At 41.1% G+C, this 17,421-nt stretch overlaps 1 protein-coding gene across 5 annotated transcripts in view; it reads right to left on the bottom strand.

Annotated features, from left to right (window-relative positions):
- Nucleotides 1–1,081: 1,081 nt before the first annotated feature.
- The window catches only part of PPEF2 (protein phosphatase with EF-hand domain 2), a 41,562-nt gene continuing 25,222 nt past the window's right edge, over nucleotides 1,082–17,421 (bottom strand). For 4 of the 5 annotated variants that reach the window (XM_045056214.1, XM_003985322.6, XM_023253039.2 and 1 more), the window contains 7 exons: nucleotides 13,980–14,363; nucleotides 11,836–12,021; nucleotides 10,588–10,730; nucleotides 6,954–7,060; nucleotides 5,235–5,398; nucleotides 4,423–4,510; nucleotides 1,082–1,736 (listed from right to left, as the gene is read on the bottom strand). In XM_045056214.1, coding sequence (XP_044912149.1) covers nucleotides 1,483–1,736; nucleotides 4,423–4,510; nucleotides 5,235–5,398; nucleotides 6,954–7,060; nucleotides 10,588–10,730; nucleotides 11,836–12,021; nucleotides 13,980–14,363 — 1,326 coding nt within the window. In that variant the 3' untranslated portion in view covers nucleotides 1,082–1,482. The remainder of the gene's footprint in view (nucleotides 1,737–4,422; nucleotides 4,511–5,234; nucleotides 5,399–6,953; nucleotides 7,061–10,587; nucleotides 10,731–11,835; nucleotides 12,022–13,979; nucleotides 14,364–17,421) is intronic. The other variant, XM_045056216.1, reaches the window with a different exon arrangement.

Raw genomic sequence — 17,421 nt, 5'->3', positions numbered from 1 at the left:
ATTGGCCCTCCTGGTACTGAGGCCGTTGGACTTGGGCTGGAACCACACCATCAGCTCTCCCGCATCTCCAGCTTGCCCACTGCAGGTCTTGGGATTTGTCAGCTTCCATAATCATGTGAGCCAACTGCTTAGGCTAAATCTTTCTATAGACTAATACAATGCCCTTTGACAAAGTGATCCATTCCTGGGATTTTATCTTAAGAAAATGTAGAATTCAAAAGACTTTTGTAAAACAAGCTATACACGGAAAGTTATTAACCATGGTGTTATTTATAATAATGGAAAACTAAAAACAATGCACATGATTAACAATTGGAAAATGGCTATAGTTCACCCATCTGGAAGAAAATTATGCAGCCATTAAACTAATAATCATGAGTACTATGTAGCAACACAGGTAAGTATTTACAATTAGGTATGAATTTATTTTTTAAAAACAAAACATTAAATTATATAAAAACTATAGTTACAACAAGAAAAAGTAATAATGAAAACAATCCATATGTTTCAGTCATGGGATTGCATAAACAATTTTTCATAATTTTCCTTTATCAGCGAGACATTTTTCGGTGGCCTGAGTGGCTCAATCAGTTAAACGTCCAACTCTTGGCTCAGGTAGTGATCATAGTCCCCAGGTTCAGGCCCCACATAGGGTTTCGTGCTGACAGTGCAGAGCCTGCTTAGGATTCTCTCTCCCTTTCTCTCTGCCCCTCTCCCACTCATACTCACTCTCTTTCTCAAAATAAATAAATAAGCATTTAATTAAAAAAAATAAGGGGTACCTGGGTGCCTCAGTCAGTTAAGCATCTGACTTCAGCTCAGGTCATGATTTCCTGGTTCATGAGTTCAGCCCTGCATCAGGCTCTCTGCTGTCAGCATGGAGCCTGCTTGGGGTCCTCTGTCCCCATCACTCCCTGCCCCTCCCCCACTCTCCCTCTCTCAAAAATAAATAAACATTAAAAAAAATAAGACTTCTTCTTCTTCTTCTTCTTCTTCTTCTTCTTCTTCTTCTTCTTCTTCTTCTCCTTCTCCTCCTTCTCCTTCTCCTTCTCCTTCTTCTTTAAAGTAGGCTTCATGCCCAGCGCATTGCCCAATATGGGACTTGAACTCGTGACCCTGAGTTGCTTAACTGAGCCACTCGGGTGTCCCTCAATACAACATTTTAAAAACAATAAGTTAAAGGTATAAAATGAAAACAGTGAGGGGGTTGAATTATCAGTGGTTCTTAACTGGGGTAGACTTCAGAATTTAAAAATATTTATACTTGGGTCTTACCTTGTGAAACTTCTGAGACAAGGATGGGTTACCTATATATTTAAACACACACACCCCCCACACACCCAAATAGGTGATTCTGATGCACACTGGTAGGCAAATTCTCAGCATAAAATTCCACATATCTATGGAGAATAAAGGAGCTCTTCCAGCGACAAGTGCAGTATCGGTTATGAGGCACCGTGGGCAATGAACACCAGGCTGCTCTTAGTGTGTGCCTGGTTTGCTGCAGCCATTGTCATTAGTGTTTGTGGTTTGTGGGCAATCTGAGGCATTGCCCTCTGAGCAGGATTGCTCTACAAGGCGGAAGGCCTCCAGGAATTCATTGATGTCGATGTGGCCATCCTTGTTGAAGTCAATGCTCCGTGCAAGGTCACAGATGCAGTCATCTGTGATGTTGATGTTCATATGAGAGCTGAACAGCTTCCAAGTATGCCTGAATTCGTCCAGTGAGATGAACCCTTACCAACGAGAGGAAGTCACTTCAGTGAGTCAGTCTAGTTTTTTTTTTCTATTTTTTTTTAAAGTTTATTTATTTTTGGGACACAGAGACAGGGCATGGGTGGGGGAGGGGCAGAGAGAGAGGGAGACACAGAATCCAAAGCAGGCTCCAGGCTCTGAGCTGTTAGCACAGAGTGCGATGCGGGGCTCGAACTCACAAATCATGAGATCATGACCTGAGCTGAAGTCAGAAGTTTAACTGACTGAGCCACTCAGGTGCCTTGCATGAGTCAATTTAGTTTTCAATGTTCATTTCCTCTGACATTCTTACAAGGAAACCTGCTCCTTACTGTTAAACAGGCAAAGATACCCAAGGCCTTGTATCTAGTTTAAATTCCCAAGGGAGTGGCATAAAACCAATTGATCACCCCTGGGAGCAATTTTGTTTCCCTTCCTCTGGAAACATTTTTGATTGTCATGACTGGGGTGGGGGTGAGTGTTACTGGTATCTAGTAGGTAAATGCCAGGGATGCTGGTAAATATCCTACAGTAGTCAGATGGACCCCAAAATAAAGAATTACTCAGGTTAACATGTCAGTAGTGCCATTGCTGAGAAACCATGCATTAAATCATCCCAAACATAATTTATTTTGCTTATAAAAAGCTTTTGGACCCATACACCTATGGTCAATTGACTTTTTTTTACAAGGGTTCCAAGATCATTCAGTGGAGAAAGAATTGTTTTTTCAATATCCTCATGTAAAGGAATGAAGCTAGACCCCCTATCTCGCACTACCAGCGAGAATTAACTCAAAAAAAGGGGCGGCTGGGTGGCTCAGTTGGTTAAACATCCTACTTGGGCTCAGGTCATGATCTCATGGTTCGTGAGTTCGAGCCCCATGTTGGGCTCTGTGCTGACAGCTCAGAGCCGGGAGCCTGCTTCGGATTCTGTGTCTCCCTCTCTCTGCCCCCGCCCCCCCACTCACACTCTGTCTCTCTCTTAAAAATAAATGAACAATAAAAATTTTTTTCTTTAAATTAACTCAAAATGGATAAAAGACTTAACTGGAAGAGCTAAAACTTTAAAACTCTTAGAAAAAACTATAGGTGTAAATCTTTGTGACCTTGGATTACATAATGGTTTCTTAGATATGACACCGAAAGCACAAACAACAACAACAAATAAATTTGACTTTTTTTTAATCAAAAAATTTTGTGCATCAAAGGGAACTACCAAAATAGCGAAAGGACAACCTATAAAGTTGGAGAAAATATTTGCAAACCATAGATATGATAATGGCATATATATATATATACATACATATACACACATATATATATATATATATATCTCAACAACAAAAAGATGAATAATTAAAAAAAATAGGCAAAGGATTTGAGCAGACATTTCTCCAGAGAATATATACAATTTTCCAATAAGCACATTTTGAAAAGATGCTCAATGTCATGGGTAATTGAGGAAATGCAGATCAAAACCATGAGATACTGCACACTCGGTAGTATGGCTATAAAAAAGGGTGGGAAGTAACAAGTCCTGGTGAGGATGTGGAGAAATTGGAACCCTCAAACATTAGCAGGAATGTAAAATGCTTTAGTCACTGTAGAAAACAGTTTGGCAGTTCCCCAAAAAGTAAAACATAGTTTTATGATATGATTCAGCAATTGTACTCTTAGGAACATATTCAAGGGAGTATAAAACCATATGTTCACATAAAAAGTTGTACATAAATGTTCACAGTACCATCATGCATAACAGCCCAAAAGTGGAAACAATCTAAATGCCTATCAACTGTTAAATGGATAAACAAAATGTGGCATATCCATACAATGGAATATGGTCCAGCTATAAAGAACGAAGATCTTATATATGCTACAACATGGATGAACCTGGAAAACATTATGCAAAGTGAAAGAAGCCAGACACCAAAGGCCACATATACTGTGTCATTCCATTTATACAAAATGTCCAGACGAGGCAAATCCTTAGAGACAAAAAGTGGATTAATGGTTGCCAGGGCTGGTATAGAAGGGACAGGGATGGAGAGTGACTGCTAATGGGTATGGGTTTCTTTTTAGGGTGATGAAAGGCTTTATAGTTAGATAGTGATGATGGTTACACAACCTTATAAACATACCAAGAATCAGTGAACTGAATATTTTAAATGGGCACATTATATGGTTTGTGAATTCCATCAAAAAACAGGTGGAGAAAGAGTAATGACAATGAAAAAAGCCTTTGGACCACTGGGGGGCAAAGGTGAGGGTATATAAGACTTTCCTATACATTTTTTCATAATTTCTTGTGAATCTGTAATTACCAAAATCAGAAATTGAAAAAGAATACGTTGGGAGTGAGATTGTAAAAAGCCTTTCTGCTCTAGACACTTTTCATTACTTCATGACTATCTTTGATGTGACTATAGGGATATTACACTTCTAACCACTCTTTTTCCTGAGAAGTTGTCATTCAGTTTGTCTTCATTCTTTTCTGCCCTACCCCTCTTCTATATGGATTGCTCGTATTGTTCAAACACTTTTCTAGTTTCTGCCATTTATAAGCATAATAATTATCTACTTTGTTCCCAAAGTGCTTGAGGAGAGAGATAAATAGCCAGAAAGGAGACTGAGGCTGGGAGGTAAAGATCTGCTATGGGTCAGAAGTGATAGGATAATACATGCCTTTACCTGAATGATCACTGTCTATGATCCTAAAAATGGTCTCCAGGTTGGATCGGTTTCGATACAGTGTTTCCAGCAAACTTGACTGTATGTTCTACAAAAGGAAAGACATTTTTCTTTCTATATATTATTGTTTAGGCTTGTCCTAATATATAAGGAACACACAATCAACCCTGACAATAAGATACGGTTGAAAAAACTGAAGATATTTTATCCCCAACCCTTTCAGACTACCAAATAGCCCAAGGGTTTAAGAAGTACCTAGGCCATGATGAAACTGTTCTAATATTGACCATGGGGATGGTTGCACATACCAGTGAATATACAAAAAACAAACAAGCAATGAATTATACACTTTGAATGGATGAATTATATGGTATGTGACTTATACTGAAATAAAGCCATTTAAAAAACTACTTAGCTCAAGGCCTCACGTACATTAAACATTCAATATGTATTTATTGAATAAATCCTTCTCTTTATTTTAGTGGGAGAAGCAGCATAATGCCAAGGAAGTCAGCAGACCTGGGTTTGAGTCCCAGTTCTACAATTTAGAAGCTTCATGAGAGGTGTTCTCATAGGTATAATGGTACTGATAATACTAGCCTCATGGGGTAGGTATTTTGAGGATAAACTGAGGCAGCATATGTAAGTTGCTTAACACAAAACCTGACATATAGAAACCCAACAAATAGTTCCTTTTTCTCATCCATCTTCTTTTTTGGGCTCTCAATATTTGACTATTTCTGATTCAAAGCTCTCCATAAGGAGATTCATGGCCCACAGTGTGCCTTCATCCACCATTTTCACACCATTACCTCACGGTTCAGTTGTTCTTTGGCCAAATCCTCCAGCCAGGACTTGTACTCCAATGTGTTATCCGTTGAGCTGTTCACCAGCTGTGGCCTCAGCATCCGCCATGGCAGTCCTAGGTGCAACACAGACTCCACGGCTTCTGCCCAGTCACTAAGGGTGATTAAACCTACAGGAAAGAGCTAATTTGTTGACTTGTCACTTATAAGTCTAGTGTCCTGCCCAGAGTGCATGCCTTTCTATCCTGACATACTTCTTGCTGTCTGTAGGTAATAGAAATAATGGGCACTCTCACTATTTTTGTTGGTCAAGGTCGAGTACACTGGAAACTAGGGTTGCAAGATAAAATACAGAATGCTCAATTAAATATGAATTTCAGACAGACCACAAAGTATACGGCCCAAATATTGCATGGGACATTATTAGACCTTAAAATTGCTTGTTGCCTATCTATAATTTAAATTTAATTAGTTACCCTGTTTTTATTTGCTAACCCTGGGAAAACAATTGAAAAGTCACACAACACTCCCATAAATAATATCCTAAACTTTACACACACGCACACACAGCATTGGTTTTTGTTATGTATATGAATAGATATTATAGATATATACGTATATATGCATATACATGTACAGATATTATACATGATTATATATATGAACAGATATATACATTATATATACACATTATATATATATATATATATATATATATATATATATATACAGCATTCGTTGTTGATATGTATATGAACACATATTGCTATGTATTTATGACTGTTACTAATTTTCTAATAAGGCTATGTGTGGTCAACGTATATTAGACATTCCATTTAGTTAGGCAAAGACAAAATTTCTAGCTTTAAAAGTTTTTTTTTTTTTTCAACGTTTATTTATTTTTGGGACAGAGAGAGACAGAGCATGAACGGGGGGAGGGTCAGAGAGAGAGGGAGACACAGAATCGGAAACAGGCTCCAGGCTCCGAGCCATCAGCCCAGAGCCTGACGCGAGGCTCGAACTCACGGACCGCGAGATCGTGACCTGGCTGAAGTCGGACGCTTAACCGACTGCGCCACCCAGGCGCCCCAAAATTTCTAGCTTTAATAACAGAGCACACGCTACACGCTAAATAACAAGAAGCCAAATCACTAACCTTTGGCAAATCTTGGATATGTTCTTCTAACCTTCCAAACCTATTGCTTTTTGCTTAGTTCTGGCCTTGTCACCCTCCCCTTGACTCCATTTATTTTTACCATCTCCATCTATATTTAGCTACATTCACATTCTGTTAAAAGCTTGGAATTATAAAATTTAGAAAAGATAACTGGAACATTAAGTTGAATAAAACGAAGAAAGTAGTCAAAGAATGTCCTTTGGTTATCTTAGTTCGTTATTATTTAATATTTTAAATGTTTATTTGTTTCTTAGAGAGAGAAGGACAGAGTATGAGTGGAGGAAGGGCAGAGACAGAGAGGGAAACACAGAATCCAAAGCAGGCTCCGGCTGTGAGCTCTCAGCACAGAGCCTGATGAGGGGCTCGAACTCACAAATCAAGAGATCATGACCTAAGCCAAAATCAGGGCTTAACCAACTAAGCCACCCAGGTGCCCCAATTAGTTACCACTAATTCAACAAATATTGATTTGATAACTTCTGCAAGACAGATTTGTTGTTGTTGTTCAGCTTCCTTCTTCTATGAATATTTTATTTTCTGAGTCTTACCAGTTTTATCTGCATCATGCTTCTTAAATTCACCAAGAAGATCTGAGGAATGAGCAAATAACTTTTCCCGCAGAGCTCTCAGAGCTGACTCCTCTACTCTGCTAATCCTGGGACAGGAGATGAAAAGAAACATTTTAAAAAGTTAACATAGAGGAAATAGTGAGGGGTTTTGTTTTGTTTTTACCACATTCCTCCTCTCTCTTTCTTAATGTCTCAACCTCCCTAGAACTCGGTTTTGGGGAGAAGAGCTCAGTTTTTGAACAAAGAGTTTCATCTCTTATTTCTCCCCACTGCCCTCCCACTCCTCCCTGCCATGGACAAATAGGACCTGCTGTGTCCTACCCAGTGCAGAAGAGTGGTTACAGCAAAAGTTCTGGAAAAAGACCACCTTTGTGGTAAAGTTAGCTACCTGCACTGCACCTCAGTTTCCTCAAGGGAAAAATAGGGATAAAAATGGTACCTACCTCGGGCCACCTGGGTGGCTCTGTTGGTTAAGTGTCCAACTCTTGATTTCTGCTCAGGTCATGATCTCACTGTGTGTGAGTTTGAGCCCCGCATCGGGCTCTGTGCTGACAGCATGGAGCCTGCTTGGGATTCTCTCTCTCCTTCTCTCTCTGCCCCTCCCCTGCTCTCTCTTTCTCTCTCTCAAAATAAATAAATAAATAAACATTTCTTAAAAATGTACCTACCTCACAGGATTATTGTGAAGATTAAAAAAGTAAATTCATATAAAGCACTTAGAAGAAAGCCCAGCACATTGAAAGCACTCAGTAAATGGTATCTTCTAATATAATCATATGCTTTCCTTATAATTTATTATTATGTTAAATAGGCACAAGGCCAGATTTTGGATAACAAAATAACATTAATTTAGTTTTCTCATTCTTATTGGATCAAAAGGGTAATTCTGGGCATAGCACTTTGCCCAAGTAAGTGTTCAATAAATATCTGTAGTTGAATCAATAAAAAGATACAAAGAGATAAAGGTAAATATATACTTTGTCATGCCTCATTTATAGCCATTCTATAAATGATGACCGGATATCCTGTCTTTTCAACGGCTAAAAGTTACACACACACGTGTGAGCACATACACGTGCACACACACACAGAGTTTTAATCATGCTTGATGAAAATTTTCCTTGCAGTTTAAGGTGGTTAGTATAATAGACCTTAAGTGGACTCTACCAGACCCCTAGTAGAGTGTAAAGTGCCCAAAACTCATCCCAAATCGTATGGGTACGTGAATTTATTTGTTTTTTTCTGGAGGGAGTTCACTGTTTCATCAAAGGTTAAAAGAAGTATGGGACTCCCTTCTCTCCAAAAGTTAACAAACCCCTGGTCTGGCAAAGCATTTGCACTATCTTCTACTAACTTGCAGTCATCAATCATTATCATGCAGGGATGTAGTATAGTGATGCTCTCGGGAGCTGTCTAGATGTGTAAGGCTCTCGGTTTCTACATCAAGCCAGAAACATTGAACACTAAGTGCAGAGCTCTGCATGGTTATCTTAATCCTCCAACACCCACTGAGGTAGGTCTGATTATTATCCCATTACAAAGTCAGTAATCCAAGGTCACATAGCTGATACAGGGTAGGACCAGGAATCAATCTTGACCTATTATTGTGAGACATGGGTGTAAACCCAAAGTAAATGGATTCTGAATGAGGGCTCTTCTAAGAAAAAGACATGATCTTGAGTTTATGGTCATTGAGACATCAATCATAGATGGTCAGAGACATCTAACGTGTCCACTGCACTCCAGGGAGTTGAAGTTGTCGGACAAGTGACTTCTGGGTAAATTGCATGATGTTTACTTGCTTTAATATAATCAATGAATATTTCAAAGAGCTTTTTTTAAATTTTTTAAAATGTTTATTTTAAACACTTAAAACATTTAAACATTTTAATGTTTAAACATTTTAAACATTTAAACATCTGTCTCTGAGAGAGACAGAGAGACAGAGCACAAGCAGGTGAGAGGCAGAGAGACAGGGAGACACAGAATCCGAAGCAGGCTCCAGGCTCTGAGCTGTCAGCACAGAGCCCAACACAGCTTGAACCCACAACCATGAGATCATGACTTGAGTTGAAGCTGGATGCTTAAATGACAGACACTCAGGTGCCCCTCAAAGAGCTCTTTGATTATATTACTAAAACATACTCTCTGTAGGATTCCCTACAGTGACTTCATTTGTAGTGATTCCATATGTACCTAAACCATATGGAATTGTGGTATTCCAGTTGCCTGGGGCCCACCCCTGGAGATTCCAATTTGGTGGGGCTGCGGAGGCTAGGGCGGCTGATTTTTTTGTAAAGCTCCACAGATGATTCTGCTGCACAGGGGGTTTGACTATCACTTAATGAGTTTAAATTTTCATATAAAACTTCTTGAGTGAGGCTGGCCTTGATTTTTTTAATAACTTAAGTGTTTAATAACTCTTCATATTCAGTAACTCAAGAGTGATTTAAAATAATGCACTTTTATAGCACTCACACAAGGCAGATGGTAAATATTAGTATGTTCTCTTTCCAGGGCTTATGTCAACTTTGCTTTGATTTCTAATTAGTTCCTCTGATAATTAGAGAAGCTTGCTCAGTAGCACTAAAACTGTATCTGTTGGGGCGCCTGGGTGGCGCAGTCGGTTAAGCGTCCGACTTCAGCCAGGTCACGATCTCGCGGTCCGTGAGTTCGAGCCCCGCGTCAGGCTCTGGGCTGATGGCTCAGAGCCTGGAGCCTGTTTCCGATTCTGTGTCTCCCTCTCTCTCTGCCCCTCCCCTGTTCATGCTCTGTCTCTCTCTGTCCCAAATAAATAAATAAACGTTGAAAAATAAATAAAAAAATAAAAATAAAACTGTATCTGTTGGCAGCTTATATACTCTGGGGCCATCTTCCTGGTAGGAGGCAATCCTGCGTGTCTGTTAAGTATGTGATTTCTGAAATAAGACTGCCTGTATCAAGGCTTGCCTTCACTGTGTTATTAGCTGTGTGACCATGGGCTAGCTGATTTCATCTGTGTTCTTTAATGATCTCTTCTATAAAACTGAAATTAGTATGAATTTCTTAAGTCCATTGTTAGATACTACATATAACTTCTTTATAATAGCACTTAGTGTGTGGTAAGCTCACAACTAAGGTTAGAATTCAGAAGCATCCTAACAGAAGCCATTTAAGTAATATTATATGCTTCCTTCCCAGGGAGAAAAGGGCATTGCTAACAAATGTGTGAACTGAAACCCATCTGTCAAACCCCTTGAAAGCAAAGAACCTTCGGCTCTGGCTTAGGGAGTAACACAAACCTTTTAAAGATGAGAGAAAACAGAAGAGTGGCCCTGGAAAGACTTAGTGGCCTGGTACATGGACTTTACCCAAGATGTGCCCATTGAGAATAACTCCTGCAGGAAACAAATTTGTTACTCCCATTCATGATAGGTCGGTACAGATCTTCAAGTGTATGGAGGAAAAGGAAGAGGCCCCTGCTAGAATGTCTATTGTAGACCTTACTGCTAACAGAGCTACATTTTGAATTTTCACTTAGAATGTGGATAAATGTAATGATGTTTGACATTTCAAAGGCTCCACAAACACCGTCATTCTGGTTTTCAGAAAATCATTCATTAAAAAGTCTTGCCTTTGCCTCATGGTCAGCATATGGGTCACCTTGTTAGCTTGATACTGCACGATGTACGGGGTCAGGGCTGGCCCCAGTTTGACATAGGCCCCTCTGTTGCTGCCAACTTCATAGTAGTTGGAGGCAGAAAAGATGGTTAACACCTAAATCAAAACAGAGAGAGAAAAGGCGTTCAGGTTCGCTGAAGAACTCTTGACTCTCAATCTGATAGGGCCCAACCCAATTTCAGGAGCTGCTCTTCTTTCTTGACCTCGCCTACAGATCTTTTAAATTATTTTTAAAGTCATCAATGCTGGTAGGGAAGGAGTGGTGGCTCCAGTAATAACAACTTGGATTCTGATAGGACATCTGCAACATGTTTTCTTCACATTTTTATCCCAAGTACAATAGCAGGGGTAACAGAAAACACTTCATTTGGTTCAACTTAGAGGCAAGCTGGAACCGATAAATTAGGAAGGGTCGTTACAATTGGCAAGCCAGTTATCAAAGCTGGTGTGAGGCCTCAAAGTAGAGTTTCCTACAGAGTACTGTGCCTCCTGAGATGCTCTGTGGAAAAAGTTTCCATTGTCAATACATTGGGAAATGGTAGACAGTGTATCTCTTCTTGGAGATTTACAAGGAATATAGGAAACTAATGGTTCTCAGAAGTCCTGCAGTAGAGAAACTTGTATAACTGTTGAACCAGACATTTCTCAGATTAGTTGATCTTTTTTTTTCCCCACATGGAAAGCTGTTATTCTCCTGGGGAGTTAGTTTTTGTGGGAATACTCTCATCCTAGTGGCATTGGGCTAGGCTAACATTGTAGGATTAAGATGTCCAAAGATCAGACAGGACATTAAGTACACTCCTGAGAAGACAAACAATCCTGAATCCCTGCCTGGGGCACAGTGCAGAAATCCTGTTACCCTGGACTGTTGTTTGAAATACGTGCCAGTGAGCAACGTGACTTACAGAATAGGGATGTGCCTGGGAAAGCACCAGGCCATATTTCTAGCCACAAGATGGGACAATATCTGCCCCTTTTTCTCCTCTCAGGGTATTGGTGAGTGGTGGTAGCAATCGAATTTTGAGGCTTAAAGAGGCGATGAGGGCCAAGGATAAATAACAGTAAAGGACCTAGTCGCTTTGAGCAAGTGGCTAACAAATACAAGACACAGTGGATTGTGGAAAAGCAGGAGCCTGAGCTCATCCAGGCCTGGGAGGAGCAATATGGACCACTCGTGGGCTTCTGCAGATGGCCCACCCACCTTGCGGCTGTGGCAGAACTCATAGCCTTCAGGTTTGCACTCGTGTGAGCGGATCAGGAATTGCAGGTTGTATTTCTGTAGCAACCGTTCTGTCACATTGGGTCCAAAATAACAGCCTCCTCCTCGAACAGTGTTGGCCTTACAGCCCTCCTGAGCCATGGGATCACTCCACAGTATATCTACCACCTGGAGAGACCAAGAGATGGTTTCTTTCCTAAAATCTAGACAGAGATTCAGAGTCATTCCTATGAGAAGAGGAGGAGGAAGAGGAAGAGAAGGAAAAGGAGTAACAGGAGGAGGAGGAAAGGAAGAGGATACAGATATTTGAATAAAAATAAGGGAATAATTTTCGCATAATCAATGTTTGACATATGCTTATATTTTGAATCTCTGAGGTTTCAGAATCTTTTTATTATTCATGGAATGAGCATGGGTATGTGCATATTGTTTGACAAGCTTGTACCCACTTTCTTGGAAGTAAGTCTCACGTGAAAGCTCAACACGTAAAACAGATTAAAAGGGAACTGCTCTGGGAGATGCTTTGATCAGAGCCAGTTGTCTTCAGTGAGCCCCAGTGCTCCAGGCTCCTGGACATTTGCCCCAAAGAGAAGGCAGACATCTGGGCCTGGCAATACAATCTCTCCTCCAGCATTCACAGGTATCAGGTATGGCCCTGAGAATGTGCAATCAAATGCTTCATTTCTTAAAGTAATGTCAGCATTAAAAAAAAATTTTGTTTGATGTTTATTTATTTTTGAAAGAAGAGAGAACAAGTGGGGGAGAGGCAGACAGAGAGGGAGACACAGAATCCGAAGCAGGTTCCAGCCTCTGAGCTGTCAGCACAGGGCCCGACGCGGGGCTCGAACCCATGGACCGCGAGATCATGACCTGAGCCGAAGTCGGACGCTCAACCAACTGAACCACCCAGGCGCCCCTCAGCATTTGCAAATAAAAAAAATATATATATATACATATGTATATATATACATGTATGTATATATATATGTATATATATACATGTATATATATACATATGTATATATATACATGTATATATATACATATGTATATATATACATGTATATATATACATATGTATATGTATATATATACATATGTATATATATGTATATATATGTATATATATATATACATATATATATATATTTATTTATTTTTAAATTTCCATTCTAAGTTGATGTTGAAGCCCAGATCGATAGTGCAGGGAGAACATAGCCTAAACTCACCATCTCCCTCTCTGAGGTTTCCAGCCTCAGAGTCAGCTGTGACTCCTCTTTCTCGCCACCCTCCATCTGGTCAATCAGCCCGTTCTGCTAATTTTAGCTCTAAAATAATTCTGAATTCCTTTTCTTTACTGGATGAACCATTAAAAAAAAAAAAAAACCTGCCATTTTTATAGGTCAAAAATGGTCGAACACCAGCAAGTTCACATTGTTCTGCTAACACTACTGCACAAACTCACCACATGGATTACAAGCTTCCCTGCCACAGTCTTGCCCCAGTGAAATGTGCCCTGCATTTGGCTGCCAGAGTCATAGTTAGGCAAACACCATGAGTGCCTACTCTGTATTTGTTTTCCTTCTTCTTCCTTGCTAACAGAACTCTGATGAGGTGTTTGAGGTGGCACTGTGCCTAGCAAAATATGTGCTTTCCCAGCGTCCCTTGCAGCAAGGGGTGGCCATAGGACACATCTCTGGAGATCTTGGAAAAGCCTTTATTTGCCTGATAACAGAGAAGGACAGAAGTTGCTGACCTAACCCTTTTGGCCTTGAGCTACAATGGCCATCTTTCTGACACACGCAACACAAAACATCATATAATAGCATCCAGTAAATCATGGCTTACCTTCCTACCCCAACGATGCTAGGTCACTAAACCAAATTTGCTCAGGCAATAGAGCCCATCGGCCACATCACCCTGTGCTCTTTCAAACTCTAAAACATATGGGCCATGAAGCAAATACTAAAGTTCTTCTGGGGCTGTTCTAACCCCAGGGGGAGAGTGAAGGGGGTGGTAAAAAAATACCCCGAATTTACATGGAGGGAAGAGGCTTGTTCTGTTTTTTAAAAGCCCCCTCCGGAAGACGGCCACATTCCAGGGGGCAGCACCCGGTCACAACCCACCTGCCTCCACTCCTCCTGCGTGGGCTCCAGCGGCTCCTCTGCTCCTGAATCCGCTTCTGGCGTGCACGGCGAGGCCTCCTCCTCCCCCCGGCTCACAGGCAAGCCTGCTTGCTGCCGGCACCTGTCCAGCTCCAGGTCCACGGAGCGCCGCACCTGCCGGGCTAGCTCCTTCGCATCCCGGGCGGCGCCACAGGGAATGCTGGACGAGCGGCCGGCTCTGTGGGCCTGGAGGGAGCCCAGGCGAAGGGGCGAAGCGGGGAGAGAGCGGCTCTGGGGGAGAAACCACGGGGTGGGTCTCCCTGCGGAGCTCTTCTGGTTGGCTTCCTCCTTCTTCACCTGTTTCCCGTTCTCCTTTCTCGTTTTGTGCCTCATGGTGGAAACAATCTAAAAATGTCCAGAGAAGACAAAGATGTTGAGTTGTTCTTGGGGCAAGAACAGGGAAGGACACTCAGAGAGGGTCAGCAGGACCTGAATGATATTTCGAGAGGCATCCAGATTGAGTAGAACGGAACAGAGGTGTTCTCTAACTTTGGACAAGCCCTGGATGACTTCCCAGGCAGCCCCAGACCCTGGCCATAGAGAGTGAAAGGCCACCAAATGTCAACAGAGTCATAACCCCCTCTCCTTCTCATCGTGTTGCAACTCATAGTGAGGGCCAGACCGTCAGTCCCCTTTTGACCCCCAGATAACTTTATTTCAAGGAAGTTATTAATCTATCCCCAGGAAGCATCCCTAACTTTGATTATTACGGAGAATAATCGTGTTACTATGTATCGGGCCCTTGGTAAATAGGTGCTATCCTGGGTACTTATCATGAATTCACTGATTAGCTCTCAGGTCGCCACCATGAGATTGCATCCTCATTTTTAGTTTTACGTGAATTAACCGATTAGCCCTCACACTCCTGTGAGATAGCATCCTCATTTATAGTACAGATAAGAAAACTGAGGTGCAGAGATACTAAAACATTACCAGGACTGAACCCAGAAATCAGACTCCAGAGCTCCTACTTTGTATTTTCCTCCCAAGTGGTTCCTGGACTTGGTACAGATGGCTACGTCACCCCTCCCCAGAGCTTTGCAAACTACTGGGAAGTCAGCTTTTTGCTAAGCTCCAGAAGGCAAACTGTTCTTTAGCATTCTTTCCCCAAAGTTCCTACTTCTCCTGTTTACATCATTAAATGTGATTCTTCCCATGAGATCATCTGCTTTATCGTGACTTGCTGTCTCTACCTCCATACATAGACATAGATGCAGCAGAACAGAATATTTGAATTAAAAAAAAAAATAAGGTGCCAGACATCATGCAGACTAAGAGCTGGTTTTAGGTCCCTTGGGCACCTTCTCTTCCACAAAGAACACGAAAGGGTTGAGATTACGGAGAAGCAGAAAGGGGATTTATAATGAAGGTTTTGGAGGAAGCTGTTGAAAACGTTGCAGGCGTCCCCTCCCCCACCTCTTCCAAGGAGTTATCCTTTCCCCCTTCCAACACTGAGTTTTTGGGAGCAGGGACACAGAAATCATCTTTTAGTCACCAGACCCCAAAGGGCCATAGGCAGACCTTGACAAATAGGACTTGAATCCAGAAACCTTGGGCTTTGAACTGGATGCAATCATTGGATGAGACCTGAGCGTAGACTCCATTGGGGAGGGGATGAGCGGGGTGTGCATGAAAATGTGGGGAGCAACAGGGGCAGACTAAGGTAGTGTGTGGCTACCCTACCATCTGTCTACTCTTCTTCCTTAGCAATAGAAACCCAGATTCTTACAGATACCACCTAGAATGAGGACTACACTTGCCAACTTGCCTTTCAGCTAGATGTTAACATATGACAAAATTCTGAACAGAAATATGAACAAAAATTCTGTATACAACTGAATGTCCTTAGAGGGAAGAAACATGCCTTTCTTCTACTTTCTAAGTTATGCTGCTAGAATATGGTTGTGATGGCTGGAGCTCAAGTAGCCACATTGGGCCATGATGTAGCATGGTAGAGCAACAAGAGAGCAGAACACTGGGCCTCTAGTGACTTTGTGGTCTTACTACCAGCCCTGGACTGCTTGCTTCCAGTGTTTATATACAGAAGGAAGAAATAATCACAAGGCATTGTTGTTTGAAGTTTTCTGTCACTTCAGCCAAATGTAGTTAATACTATTTCCACTTATTGAGTACAAATTTTGTAAGGCACATACACATATATTTTCATTTAATCCTCACAACATCCATGATACAATCATTCACTCTCCTATTGTATAGATTCAGAAACTGAGGTTACAGTAAGTTAAATAACTTTTTCAAGGTATTATAACTATAAGTAGCAGGAAAAGAATTTTTATCCATTTCTAGCCTATCCAGCCACTCAACATACCTACTCAAGGGAAAAAGAACACAGTTCCATACTTCAGTATCTGTGTGTCAGAGACTACCATTCTCCCCCATCTCTTTTCCCCTTCTTTGTCATAGGAATGGAAACCCTAACTTTTGTGCTAGGCATGTGGCCAGCCAGACAGAAGACTGCATTTCCAGCCTCCCTTCCAGCAAGGAGTAGTCATGTAACTACTTTCTGAACAATGGGATGAGAGCAGAAGAGATGTATATATACAATTTCTTTCCTGTGTCTTTAAAGGGCAGGGATATTCTTCCCCTCTTCCTCCCTCTATCCTATTGCTTGGAATACAGATGTGGTGGCAGGCTATCTTGGCCTATAAGATGAGGGCTCAGGAAAGACACGCTAAGGACAGCAGAATAACAAGACATAAGGAGGCTTGGTTCTTGGATAACCTAGCAAAACACAGCTGCCATATCAGCCAAGTGCTGCATGTTCCCAGATTCAAATCCAGTCTGTCTGATTCCAAAGCCATGCTCTTTCATTTATGTTCTCATATCACAAAGACTTGTATATTAATTAGAGTTGCCCAGAGCACACTAGCTTGTGTAGTAATTGCTTAGGCAAATGTTGTCAAAGATGTCGTAGTAGGGATTCCTGTGTTTTGGAAAGGGCAGCTGGGAGTTCAGAAGCCATAAGACACCATTCAAGTGTTAAAAGTCTATGATTAAAAGAAAATAGAATTCTTGTTTTCTAAATTTTTACTTCCAAAGTGAAACAGGAAATAGAGATGTATTAATATGGGAGTATAATGCATTCTGTCTCTCACTCCCTCCTCCTGCTGGTTATTGTAAATTTCTTTAGGGCAGGCACCATCTCTGGTTATCTTTGTATCACCCCTACCACTTCCTTTGCACATAGTAAGCACTTTAACCATAGTTGTTGAGTTTAATTCGAAATTTATCATCATTTTTCTGTCTGCCAATAGCATCCTCCCTGAATGAAGTACGCACTTAAAATATTTGTTGAGTTTAACTGAGTTATTTGAGAGGTAGAGGCTCTTCAGGTACACTGAATGGGGGTGTTTATTAGAATTGTCTAGGTCAGGGATAGCAA

The sequence above is a fragment of the Felis catus genome, chromosome B1 (assembly GCF_018350175.1).
Source record: "Felis catus isolate Fca126 chromosome B1, F.catus_Fca126_mat1.0, whole genome shotgun sequence".
Lineage (NCBI taxonomy): Eukaryota > Metazoa > Chordata > Mammalia > Carnivora > Felidae > Felis > Felis catus.
This window is presented reverse-complemented; position numbering and strand designations above follow the sequence as displayed.